This window comes from Mauremys reevesii, linkage group 2 (assembly GCF_016161935.1).
Source record: "Mauremys reevesii isolate NIE-2019 linkage group 2, ASM1616193v1, whole genome shotgun sequence".
NCBI lineage: Eukaryota > Metazoa > Chordata > Testudines > Geoemydidae > Mauremys > Mauremys reevesii.
The window spans coordinates 113,168,378-113,181,866 of record NC_052624.1 but is presented as its reverse complement, the minus strand read 5'-3'; the positions used below and the strand labels follow the sequence as shown (position 1 = coordinate 113,181,866).

The window sequence follows — 13,489 nt, the reverse complement described above, 5'->3', positions numbered from 1 at the left end:
CCTTTTTGTTGATTTGCATTAGACCTAGCACTGGGGTTCTATGAGGTAACAATAGAAAAATGTGTAGATACCTGGGGAAATAAGTCACAAAATGGAGAAAGTTCCCAGATAAATGACTGGCAACTTCTGAAAACAAATGTAGCACTGTTGTTTGTGCATTGTAACATTGACATTGGAGACATCCTGCACTGATGTACACCTTCTGCAGTCCCAGTGAAACCAATGGGGTTAAATTAATTGTACATCTGCTCAGAAATTGTGCGTGTGTGTGTGTTCCATCCTAACTTCAGCAATCCCGGGGCTTGAATTGGATTATATGGACAAGTCTATTAAACCTTTACTTGTCACTGCTGTTCATGTGGGGGGAGGAAGTTGGAGCATGTCATTTTTTATCCAACTCTTTGAGATGTGCCCTTACAAACCATCAGAACTGAATTCTGTCCTGAAGACTAATCTGCTGAAGTTTAAGGAAGTCACCTAAAATGTAGAGGGCGTCCCGTGACGTGAGAATGTGTAACGTGTAAAACCGAAGTTCAGCAAAGTAAGCAGAGATGATGAGGAGGCCAGTGCCACACAATGTGTGTGTTTTAAAATAGGGACCGTGGTCTTAACTTCACACTGAAAAGATTGTCTCTTGCATGTGGATTATTTCTGTTTACAAAACAAACAGCCTTAATTGTTGGTAGCATCCTGTGGTGTGTGGGTAAAGAACTATTTTAGCAACAATGTTCTATAAACACATATGGGAAAAACCTAAGTTTACCCCTTTGACTACTTACTAATAAGCTTTGCTTTTTGCAAGTTTCCAGCCCCTACAGCTGCTTCCAGTGTCTGGGGAGATTGAAGGATACTTCGGCAAGCATCACAGCTTGATTAACTTTTTTTCTGCTTACTTGGGGGTCATTCGCTCATCCCACAGACCATACAATCTGCTCTGGCTTCTTTATTTTTTTAATGAGCTTGGGTCAGCACTATCCAAATAGGGGAGATGCTTGTAGCAGGAAGCTCCCAGTTCTCACTTACAGAGAGGGAATTAGGCACCTATAAATAAACCTAACCAATAAATGCCCCAAATGCATTTTGTCTTACAACCTGCCCTTTGTTGATATGCTGCTGCAACTGTTGTTCTGAGCAGCCAAGGGGCTGAGATGAGGGATTCTCCCCTCCACTTCCAGCCTGTATAACAGATGGGGACACATGCTGTTGCTCACCAATTGCCTAATTTAGCTGTTCCTTATACTGAAAATCATGTGTCTGTGGGTGGTGGAGGATGGAGAGGAAAGGGCCATGTGTTTTGCACCAAAGCCCTGACTAACCCTTTGCTCACACCTGTTGCAAACTCCATGCTCTGTGTAATTATATTGGTATTTTAAATTATTTTTTTTGGCAATTATCAATGTTTTTTGGCCCACTGAAATCTTCACAGCAAGTGATGCGGGGGCTGGAGGGGAGACTTGACTATACACAGGAGCCAGGGTACTCCACAGTAAACTGGTCCTGAATTCTGCAGCAAGAACCCCCGGCTTCCTGCTGCTGCTGACGGGCATGTCATGTCCCGAGAGTGCTGCATTTGCAGTAGTTGGTAATGTATTGTGGATGTGCTGAAACGGCTCTACAAATAGGACACATGTATGGAAGCATTCTACATGCAGTGCAAGGTGGATATGGACGCCAGCCCACACAACAATCTTGTTCTTACAATCCCATTTCAAAAACACTATGGGTGTTCTGCCTGGAAGAAAGCAGAACTGGGTTATTCGCTACAAGGAAATTAACAAGCTAACTCTGTGGCTGTGGTCTCCCATACCAGTCAGCTGTGAATTAGGACAGCTGCCACAGTGGACAGTTGTGGTCAGCATTAATACAAGTAGCTGTGGAGTATCTAAGCTGCCCACGCTCCAGCATGTGACTGTCTATATACAGAGTGCATGTCAGATACACTAATGCTTTGGGTACATATTAACAACAGTAAGATCCTTGTTGGGCATCAGGCCGAGTCCAACTCTGCTGCCCTGTTGTCTGAGCTTATTCATTTTATTACAGTTTGGTTTTTGTCTAGTTGTGCAGCTAAGGCGAGTCCTGATGGGGGTGTATTTCCTACTATCATGGTGACTGCAGTATACTGGTGATCAGTGATAAATCAGGACAAACAAAATAAAGCCCCATATAAAGTACTGCCGTGCCAAAACAAACCAATAAAATATACATATTTGCAAGAGTGGCACTTTTTCCCAGCCATCATTTTCATTTCTGTATGAATCCAAGGGTAAAGTGGCGCTTTACCCCTGGATTCATATGGGGTAAAGCTCCAAAAAGGGCCCAAATATCTTTCAACAACATTATTTGAGAAATAAATACTCCAGAAGCCTCATTCTTGCAGCTCTTACCAATGTTTTCTGTAATGTTGGCCTATTTCCACGTGACCTTAACCCTTCCACCCCAAAACCAAGCCCCAAAGTTGCATTGTAGAACATCTTATTCTGTGTACTGGCGGCTGAAAGCCTGTCCTGTCTCCCCAGTATAATTAGTAAAGTCATAAGTATAAAAAAAGCTGCAAACATGAATGATGTTCGCCACAACCAGCACACACAATAATCCCATTGTGTGGGTGGGTGTGTTAATTTGTGTGGGAGTTGTATTGTTTTGGGAGAATTGTTGATTTGTGCGATGGCAGTTGGACCAAGTAAACCACCATCTGTGCAGTCTTCCTCATACAATCAATGAAATTGTTCCATGCAAACTAAGTGTAGAGTAAGGGTGGTGATTGGTTGAGCTACCTCTGATCTCACAATGGTCTGACTCTTGGCATGGCATAGCTCCATGCCTTACTGTAGCTGTACACTGCACAGGTATAATTCATAAAGTCAAAATGGCTGAAAACTTAAAAAGTGGACAATAGCAGACAAGGGATCCCAGTGATGATTGAACCTGGTGGTATTCTGAACAGAGAGCTCTGAACCACACTTGCTGCGGTTTCCATCATTTCAAAGTGGCTCAACAGACATTTCAGGTGTGTTGGGTTTGTTTGCAGGGAGGGGAGGGGAGAAGTATATAAATTGGTTTATTCAATATCTAACAAAAAGTTTACATATTTTTTAAGGCCACCTCCACTATGTTGTTGTCATGTTGCATGTCCCCATCAAATGTCATTAGTGTAAACCAAAATATAATTTGGAAACATTCAGCTTAGTTATTTAACTGGTGATTGGGGCGCAGGTTGCTCTCAGTGGTGGACGGTCCTTGACATTGGAGTCCATATCTGCCTTTGATGGTGTCAGGGTTCCTTCCCCACTCTGAACTCTGGGGTACAGATGTGGGGACCTGCATGAAAGACCCCCTAAGCTTATTTTTACCAGCTTAGGTTAAAAACTTCCCAAGGCACAAATTCCTTTCTAAGCTTAGTATCGCTGCCACCACTAAGTGATTTAAACAAACATTTAGGGAGGGCCACTTGGAGCCCTACCTTCCCCAAATATCCCCCCAAACCCCTACACCCCCTTTCCTGGGGAGGCTTGAGAATATATCCTCACCAATTGGTACAGGTGTACACAGACCCAAACCCTTGGATCTTAAGAACAATGAAAAATCAATCAGGTTCTTAAAAGAATTTTAATTAAAGAAAAGGTAAAAGAATCACCTCTGTAAAATCAGGATGGTAGGTACTTTACAGAATAACAAAAGACTCAGGAACGCAGAGGATTTCCCCTCTAGGCAAAACCTTAAAGTTACAAAAACGGGGATAAACCTTCCTCTTAGCACAGGGAAAATTCACAAGCTAAAACAAAAGGTAATCTAACGCATTTCTTTTCTGCTGTTACTATTTCAGCAAGACTAGATGCTTAGTTCAGATATACCTAAGAAGATGTAATATCCCCACCTGGTTTCTTGGCTGGCTCTGAGAGAGAGAGACCAAAACCTTCCCCCAAAGATTTGAAAGTATCTTCTCCCCTTATTGGTCCTTTTGGTCACGTGTCACCCAGGTTATCTGAGCTTCTTAACCCTTTACAGGTAAAAGAGGAATTAACAAAGAATCCTGTGGCACCTTATAGACTAACAGATGTTTTGCAGCATGAGCTTTCGTGGGTGAATACCCACTTCTTCGGATGGAATTAACACTTTATAGGGTAAAGAGGGATTTTATGCTACCCGTAGCTGTATGTTTGACAGGTGTACTAAAACCTGAGTGTGTTGACCTTTAGGACAAAGTGAAAGTAGTGCTTTTCTTCTCTCAGCTCTCTTGACAAAGGGGGTACGTATTTGAGTTGTGTTGTATTTAATGGAAGTTGCTTGTCTGTTTTCATAATGTGTTCTTATAAAGACCTGCTAATGTGACCAGGTAGACTGGTCAAATTTTTTCTAACAAAACTATTTTGTGGATAAATCGTCTTCTTTTTCTTTATTAAACAAACAAAAAAATCAAAAAATTAAAAAAAAAAAAAAAAAAAGGGAAAACTTTGGGGTATTTTGGGGTTGTGGTGGAGGGAGGGGGTTGTGATTTTTTTCTGTTCTGTGTAGGTTTTTATACTGCACTTATTGCTGTAGTATCTGAGTGCCTTCCAGTAGTGCATTAATCAGTGTGATTACACATCGGTCGTGTTTGTTCTCTCATCTGCTCCCCAGAGGGAGAAGCGTGTGTGATGGAGTGTCTTGTTTTGGTGTGGTGGTGGTAAATGTACCTGTTGCAGTGTGTTTATATTAGAGAAGGTGAGTGGTGAGGTTGTGATGATACTTAGTTCCTGGGAGAGTTCATCCCATGATCTGAGATCACCCCTAGAGAAGGTTCTGTTTCCTGCACAGAAAAGCTTTACTCTTGTTGTGAGTTTCATTGTACCAGAGGAGAGTAATTGTCAGTTACGGCCGGCAGCCTTTTAGATATTCCGAGCCCATACCAGGGCACTTTGAAGATAAGGACTGAGACTTTGAACTTGATCAGAAATTCTCTGGGAAGTCAGTGTAGAGAGCAGAGGACAGGTCTGGTGTGCTCTCAGTCACCTATGTAACTGAGGACGTGCACTGCAGCGTTTTGTGCTAGTTGAAGTTTCCTAAGGGCTGAGGATATATTGCATTGCTGAAGTCTAGACAAGAGGTGGGTTTTTTTTTAATGATTTTTTTATCAGTTTTATTCCCAGTGTTATCAAAATTATTATCAACATTGGTTTGCTGAAAACTGGGTTTAGATTTAAAAAAAAATTGTTTTTAAGTCTTTCAAAAACTGCAAACAGAAACAACTTTGAAATTATGAAATCTTTCGTGAATTATTTTTTATAATTTTTTTTACCAAGAATGTGTTTCATGTCAAGAATCCTTTGTACTGTGAGTATTTTTGTAAATCAAGAAAGAAATATAAAAGACAGCAAACAATTGCATGTTAACTATTCTTTTGTCCTGAAGGTTGCTTTATCTCAAAGAAAGTATTTTCTTTCCCCTAACATGCACTGGGCCACACAAAAATAGTATTGGCACTTTGTCTTTAAAATATAGTATAAACAATTACTAATACTGCAGCACCCACATGAGATAGATTAGCAAGCATTATTGGACATTGATCATCTTAGTGCCAGGGGCATCAACTGACAGCACCGAAGATGTCACACCTTCTCTGTCTTCTGTCACAATGCAAAAAACACAGAGGTGTAAACTGTGTGTGTGTATTTTTTCCTCTTTTCCTCTGACTTAACTATAAATCTACAAAACTAAATTGTCAAAGATGGCCACTATCTCACCTCTGCTTCTGGTCAAAAATGAAGTTCTCATGATCCCATATGGCTTTGTGAAATACCTTTTTCTCTCCTTTCATCCCAGCTGTTGAGTAAAAGCCAGGTCACCTATTTCTTGCCAAAAAATGTGGTTTTAGTGGTACCCCCGCCCCCTTTTGCCCAGTAGCCAGAGCACTCACCTAGGATGTGGGAGACTGAGGTTCTCTCAGTCTCATATGGAGCAGGGATTTGAACCCAGGTCACCTATCTCCCAGGAAACTACCCTAACCATTGGGCTATGGGATATTTTGGGCAGGGCTCTCTCAATCTGTTCCGCTGAAGCTTTTCTACTTTTTAAAAAATAATTATGTATTAGGCCAGAAAGTGTGTGACTCCATAGCCTGATGGTTAGGGCACTTACCTGGATATTCACTGGAGTAGGGACATGAATTCAGATGTTTCACCCTCCCCACCCGAAATCTGGAGCCACTTTTGAAAATGCTGGCCTTCATGCCCAAAGCCATTCTGTACTCCAATTTGTAACTAATGAAGTCATTACATCCAGTGCCACAAAACTAACATTTCTCATTTATTTTTGGTCTCCTAAAATACATTACTACTCTGCAATTCTGATATCAACAGTAGTTAATGATTTATAATGTTAAAAGTAGTTTTCTTTTCAATGAAAAGTATTTTCTTGTGTTGTCTTTCTCCCAATAGAAAACCATTTCATCTCCAACTGTATCACGACTTACAGACACGTCAAAATTCACTGGTTCCCACAAAGAGAGGTTTGATCCAAGTGGGAAAGGAAGAGGCAAAGCAGGACGAGAAGACCTGGTTGATGCGTCGGGCTATGTGCCTGGGTACAAGCACGCAGGCACATATGATCATAAAGTACAAGGAAGCAAGTAAGCCTGGGGAGTTTAAAAAGAGAGAGAGAGAGAATATACCTGTAAGAATGATGTAGATGAATCCCACATGTTTCAGTTATCGTGAATGCGAAGACTATGTTGGCGAGAAGTGTTTTCAGGAACTGGAACTGATTTCAACATCTGCTGAGATACTTGCAGCACAGCAACACTTCATTACATTCCTCATGCTTACATTGGCAACAAATATAAAATACAAAGTTGTTGAGCTTTAGACAAGAAACCAAATGCAAGGGCTGTTCTACCACACTTTGTCAATACTGGTAAAAGATCTCAAACATTCCTAAACATCCAGTTCTTTCTTGAGTATAGAAGAAAAACGCTCTCCAGATAGTTGAAAAGAGGGTCACTGTAAATCTTCCTGTGCTAGCAGCCTTTCCGAAGAGCACCCCAATATTTATGTAGTGTGATTTGAATACTTATTTATTTGAAAGATGTCTTAAAGAGGATCCAGCTGTGCCCTCAAAGACAAAAATTCAGTATTGTATTAGTGGGAAGTAAATGGCTGTAATATAACAGGTTGCTATCCTGAAAAGAAAGAGATTTTCCTACACCATTTGTGAACTTATTCCTCCTTGCTGAGCCTATTTAGGTTCCAATTTATTTGTCAGCAGAAAGATGTGGAAGACACTAGCCCTCGTTTCCTTACCCCCCAAAGCCCAGGACTTCTCAAAACCAATACTGTACTTCCTGCAAGTTACCGCGTGTATTGGTAGCATGATTCTAACTGAAACTACGGGACATAAAAGGCACTAATGTACTAACATGATATATAGAGGAACTAGATATATTGCTAAGGAAGTCTTGATGGAAATATCAATCTTGGTTGCAATCTGGTTTTTGGTTTGCACAGTGTAAGTGAAGGGGGCATTAAGATGATGGATTATACTTTTTAAACTTTAAGTGTGAACTAAACACCACTGATCAGATTTTCATCGAGCTAGGCACATATTCTCATGCACATGTACACACATACACAGGCACCTGCTCCTTTTAAGTTCTGACTGAGTTAAGGAAGGTCTGTGACAACTCTGAAATACATAAGTTCATGTAAGGACAACTAAATTATCACCACAAAATAGTAATTTGTTAGTCCTTTATTCATAACTAGGTGCATCTCACGCCCTCTAAAGATACATTACTAAAGTTAGCTAACTGATTTGGTAAGTGTTCTATGTTTGAAGCTAGGGGCTCTATTCTCCTCTTATTTGGACTGTCCAGTGAAAGTCAGGAATAATTCTTTGAAGGCAATAAATTTCCACAGGGTTTAGAGCTGCTGTAAGAGGAGAATCAGGACCAGTCTTAATGGTTTAACAAACTGGCCACTAAGTATCCCATATGGCCCACATAACAAGTGGTATTAATTGATAAATCATTGAAAAACCTTACTCATTTGATATTGCTTAAAAAGTAAGGAGAAATATCCATACAGAGAGAGTGCAGGGGCTCATTAGCTGGTCTCTATATTCTACATGTGGTTATGGATATTCCACAAAGCAGAATAAGCACTACAATGTATAATATAAGATGATAAAGGAGGACTTTTAGTTAGGTATTTGATAACGGTTTAAAATTCTGCTTTGCTTTCTATTAAATGGAGTTCAAGCATTAACTTTATAACTCCAGATAGTACAGGTTAATCACCTCTGTTGCCTCTCTGCCACCATCTGTGTCAGGGTTCTAATGTATACAGAACAGCTGGCTTTAGTGAGCTACTTACATACAGTAAGCAGCAACATATGCTAGTTTTTCATGCAGGCCAATGCCCTGTATTTGGCACATGTCCAGACACTGAACACAGGTTCTCAGCCTTTGAACAGATTGTCTTTTGTTTTCTGCTGACTTTCTATAGAAGCCTTTTCTGTAACTTTGCCACCACTGACCTTTCAAACCAAAACATGAACGTGAAACCAAAATAACAATAATAAACAAAAGGAAGAACTCCTTCATGGGCTTGGAATTTTTTTGTTTGTTTTGATTTTTGGTTTTCAGGAGAGAGGGAAGTCTGCCCAACCCAGTGCATGCTTTTAAAAGGTCTTGTTTGTGTTTTCCCCCCTTTAAGCCCTCCTTGGTGGCTCTGGTTACCTGACACAATTTTAGAGATACACCAGGACTGTCAGAGTGTGGAAGTATTTGTTTGTGAAGCCTTTCCAAGTGTTTCAAAGTTATCCACTTTTCCTGAACACTCCAGTTCCTGGAAAAGGAAAGGTTTGTTATCCATTTACACATCATACTGGCTACCTGCCTTCCCCTTCAAGGAGAGGTAACAGCACAAACCCACTTTTAGATATTTGTTATGGCCACATTATTCCAGAAAAGCAGTGGAACACAGAGTAACTGGTAAAGTGCAGAAATGTATTATTCCTTCCTGAAATGTCCCATAAAGCTACAAATCTGGATAGTGCTCAAGGACAGTCATTTTACTACAACAAACAGATGTGTAACAAACCTTGAATTATTTGTAAAACACTATCAAAGCTGAATATTGCAAAGTTCACATTAGGGCTGTCGATTAATTGCAGTTAACTCGAATGATTAACTCAAAAAAATTCATCGTGATTAATCACACTGTTTAATAAATTTCAGATGGTATTCTATCTGTTAATATTTTTGGATGTTTTTCTACATTTTCAAATACATTCATTTCTATTACAACACAGAATACGAAGTGTACACTGCTCACTTTATATTTTTTATTGCAAATATTTGCACTGTAAAAATGATAAAAGAAATAGTATTTTTAATTCACTTCATACAAGCATTGTAGTGCAATCTCTTTAATCGTGAAAGTGTAACTTATAAATGTATATTTTTGTTTTGTTTTGTTACATAACTGCACTCAAAACCAAAACAATGTAAAACTTTAGAGCCTACAAGTCCATTCAGTCCTACTTCTTGTCCAGCCAATTGCTAAGACAAACAAGTTTGTTTACATTTACGGAACATAATGCTGCCCTCTTCTTATTTACACTGTCACCTGAAAGTGAGAGCAGGCATTTGCATGGCACTTTTGTAGCTGGCATTGCAAGGTATTTACGTGCCAGATATGCTAAACATTTAGATGCTCCTTCATGCTTTGGCCACCATTCCAGAGGATATGTTTCCATGCTGATGATGGTGGTTTAATGCTTTTTTTTTTTTTTAATTAAATTTGTGACTGAACTCGTTGGGGGAGAATTGTATGCTTCCTGTTTTGTTTTACCCGCATTCTGCCATGTATTTCATGTTATAGTTGTCTTGGACAATGACCCAGCACATGTTCATTTTAAGAACACTTTCAAAGCAGATTTGACAACATTCAAAGAAGGTACTAATGTGAGATGTCTAAAAATAGCTACAGCACTAGACTCAAGGTTTAAGAATCTGAAATGCCTTCCAAAATCTGAGAGGGATGAGGTGTGGAGCATGCTTTTAGCAGTCTTAAAAGAGCAACACTCAGATGCGGAAACTACAGAACCTGAACCACCAAAAAAGAAAATCAACCTTCTGCTGATGGCATCTGACTCAGATGATGAAAATGAACATGCGTCGGTCCGCTCTGGTCTGGATTATTATCGAGCAGAACCCATCATCGGCATCGATGCATGTCCTCTGGAATGGTGGTTGAAGAATGAAGGGACATATGAATCTTTAGTACATCTGGCATATAAATATCTTGTGATGTCGGGTACAACGGTGCCATGCAAACGCCTGTTCTCATTTTCAGGCGACACTGAAAACAAGAAGCGGGCAGCATTATCCTCCAGCAAATGTAAACAAATTTGTTTGAGCGATTGGCTGAAGTAGAACTGAGTGGATGTGTAGGATCTAAAGTTCTACATTGTTTTATTTTTGAATGCAGTTATTTTTTGTACATAATTCTACATCTGTAAGTTCAACGTTCATGATAAAGAGATTGCACTACAGTACTTATAAGGTGAATTGAAAAATACTATTTCTTTTTTTTACAGTGCAAATATTTATAATAAATATAATGTGAGCACTGTACACTTTGTATTGTGTACAGGAGTTCCATGTTTGGAGTGTGTGCAGGTCCGGACCCTAAGGCTAGTGGGTGCAGGTCGTAGTTACCTGCTGACAAGGAACAGAAATATTGAATTACTCTTTGTTGCATCGACAAGCTTGATAGCACCAACAACACTATTACTATAGTTACTGCACACTACTTCCGGTGTAGAAATAGGCTTGGCAGAATTTGATTTTTATTTTTTTTTCTAATTTTATCAGATATCAGTATTTATTTTAAAGCATTTTTTTCCCCAATTTTTATTGATTTTTAAATTTTCCCAGTTGGGGGTGGTCAGACAATTATTTAATGGCAGTTGATGTTGCAAGTCAAAAAAGGTAGCTTTGCAACTGTTAAAACACAAATTGTAAACATTGGATGTCGTAATATGATGTAATACACAAAGTAAATATCCTTATATCAAATTCTAGTAAGTTCTCAAGCAGCATTTTTCTTACGCTGCCTATTGATAAATTTTGATGATTATCTATGGAAATATTTTCTGTTGGTCCATGTGTGCGATGACATGGATGTTTACCAACATATAAAGATAAAAATTGAATCCTTCCAAGCCCACCAAAGTTCCTACCAAAAGAAACATGCTCTATAAGGGCCTTATCCAAAGACCATTGAAGTCAATGGAAAGTCTCCTATTGACTTCAACAGGCTTTGGATCAGGCCTTAAGAAAATAACACCAACAGCAACATTATAGGTTGACAGAAGCATTTATATATTTCCTTTTAAAATGTTAAATGCATATTTATTTTAATATTTTTTCAATTGTCAATTTTTAAAAGCCAAATAGAACAGGTGAAGAAGTTACTTTAAAATGAGAGTGAAGAGGGGAGATAGTAGGAAAGAAAATATTTTGTGATGGGTCTTTTCTCTGCTGCTAAGTGGAGGTGAGAACACAAAACAGTGACACTTACTTTCTGAGATTCAGTGTCTGCCTAGCCCTTACAAAGGTGCTCCGTGTGGGAAGGATGCAAAGAACCTGCCCCTTGTGTAGCCTGCACGAGGGCCAGGCACAGTTACAGCCCCTGCACTTGGAGAGCAGGGTGTGTGGAGGATAACAGTAATATGTGTAGGAGGCAGCAGGCTGCACCCCATTAAGCAGTGTAGTCGTAGGTGTGCTTCTATTGTACATCGTTACTCTAGGCTGGGTAAATGGCATGGTCCCTAGTCAGGATTTGTGTACGTTGCAGGTTTTCTGCTTGTGATCTTTTTCCATGCATCTAAGTCCGTTCCATTTCACTGGGCATTCATGTCAGTCTGATTTGAAGCACCCAGTGCTTCTCAATTCTCTCTCTCTCTCTCTCTCTCTCTCTCACTCACACACACACACACACACACACACACACACACACACGTCACTGTACAAATCTTGCAGTCCTCATCTTTTTTTGTTTTCATTTGTAATTTGATTTTGCATCCTTTGAAGCTCATAGTATTGAAACATGACAAGATACTTCAAATGTGATATGGCAAAGATCAAAATCTATATTTTAAACAAATCAAACACAATTAATTTAAAAATCAATTGCATTCATGGGCATAGTTCGAGGGGACCAAGGGGCATTCTCTCTTCCCCCGACCCCCGTGCAAACTGCAAGCCTGGGACAGGCACTGTGGGCCTGACTGGAGCTGCCCTCTTTTCCCCCCAAAATACAGAAGTCATAACTATGCCTATGATTCCATTAACACTAAGGCAGGGCCCAGTCCTGCAAAGCCTTACACATGTGCTTAACTTTCCGCCCTGTGTGCAAAGTTAAGCACGTGCATTATTAGTCTTTGCAGGATCAGGACCCAAGAAATTAAAGTGCTGACTGGGGGAAACAAATGGACTTTTAAAAAGTGAAGTTACACAAAAATCAGATTTGATTCTTGCTATAGTGCTATTTAATAAATGATTTTGAGTACATGATGTGCTTTAATATTTAGTCAGTGTAGTTCTCCCACGCTTTAGGATTTCTTCCCTATAATCACATTTATATAAAGCAGTCGGTAATTAAGTTTTTGTCCTTTTATTTATGGCTATGGAAGCTGTAACAGCCTTACGATATCACATGCATTTAAAAGGGCAATTTTGCTTTAACAACTCTTCTGCATGAACAATTACATGATGAATTGTAATCAAATATTTTTATGAGTCCAGATTAAGTAAATATTTTACACAGGGGAGACTGTCCAGGATAAAGCCACCAGATTTATATTTGCAGTTCACCAAAATTTCCTAGTAACTGTGTGGTTTCAGTAAGAGATTTATTGTTGGTTTTCTGTTTGGTATCTTTAAACTCAAAAGTCTCTTCAAAGTTCATAGTTTTCAGCAGTTTAGGGATTCCCATCCGAAGATATTTTTGGCTAAAGCATGGCACCAGTGCATTTCATTGGCTCTATGTGAACAAGAAAACATGCTGGGGTTATAGAAGGCCTGAGCCCTGAATAAATATTTTGAACAATGCTTGGGTTTTTTTTTCCTCCAGTAGCTCTATTAATTTTTTGTAATTTACAGCATCTGACATTTCATTTCATGCTTCAGATCTAGAAGTAATTTTCACTGACTTGGTTTGCAGTGCTAGTTGTACCTCCATATGTTTTTTCTAGAGACGCATTATCCTTCCCAAAACATCTTAAAACTAATCTGAAAATCAATTTTTATTTCTTTTAGGCTATTAACTGTTACAAAATAAAGCTTGATTCTTTGTGCCTCGGTGTGCAATGCCGTATTGCTAGCATAACCCTGCCTTATGGTGATGTATGTATGTACTTTCTGGGGGCATCTATCTGTGTCCTGTTTGTAATCCTGAATAAGTGTTCTCTGCCCTCCATTGGCCAAGAACCATTTTGACCTCAT

At 39.4% G+C, this 13,489-nt stretch overlaps 2 protein-coding genes across 8 annotated transcripts in view; one reads left to right on the top strand and one right to left on the bottom strand.

The window, feature by feature from the left end:
- LOC120398988 (tubulin polymerization promoting protein) overlaps window positions 1-6,911 on the top strand; it is a 116,836-nt gene extending 109,925 nt beyond the window's left edge. For 6 of the 7 annotated variants that reach the window (XM_039526828.1, XM_039526827.1, XM_039526832.1 and 3 more), the window contains one exon: window positions 6,417-6,911. In XM_039526828.1, the coding sequence (XP_039382762.1) occupies window positions 6,417-6,611 (195 nt within the window). In that variant the 3' untranslated portion in view covers window positions 6,612-6,911. Of the gene's footprint in view, window positions 1-2,660; window positions 3,011-6,416 lie in introns of those variants that run through there. The other variant, XR_005594867.1, reaches the window with a different exon arrangement.
- A 5,280-nt stretch (window positions 6,912-12,191) lies between these two features.
- CEP72 (centrosomal protein 72) overlaps window positions 12,192-13,489 on the bottom strand; it is a 62,977-nt gene continuing 61,679 nt past the window's right edge. Inside the window, exon 16 of the mRNA XM_039526823.1 lies at window positions 12,192-13,028. The gene's annotated coding sequence lies outside the window, so the exon portion shown is untranslated. The remainder of the gene's footprint in view (window positions 13,029-13,489) is intronic.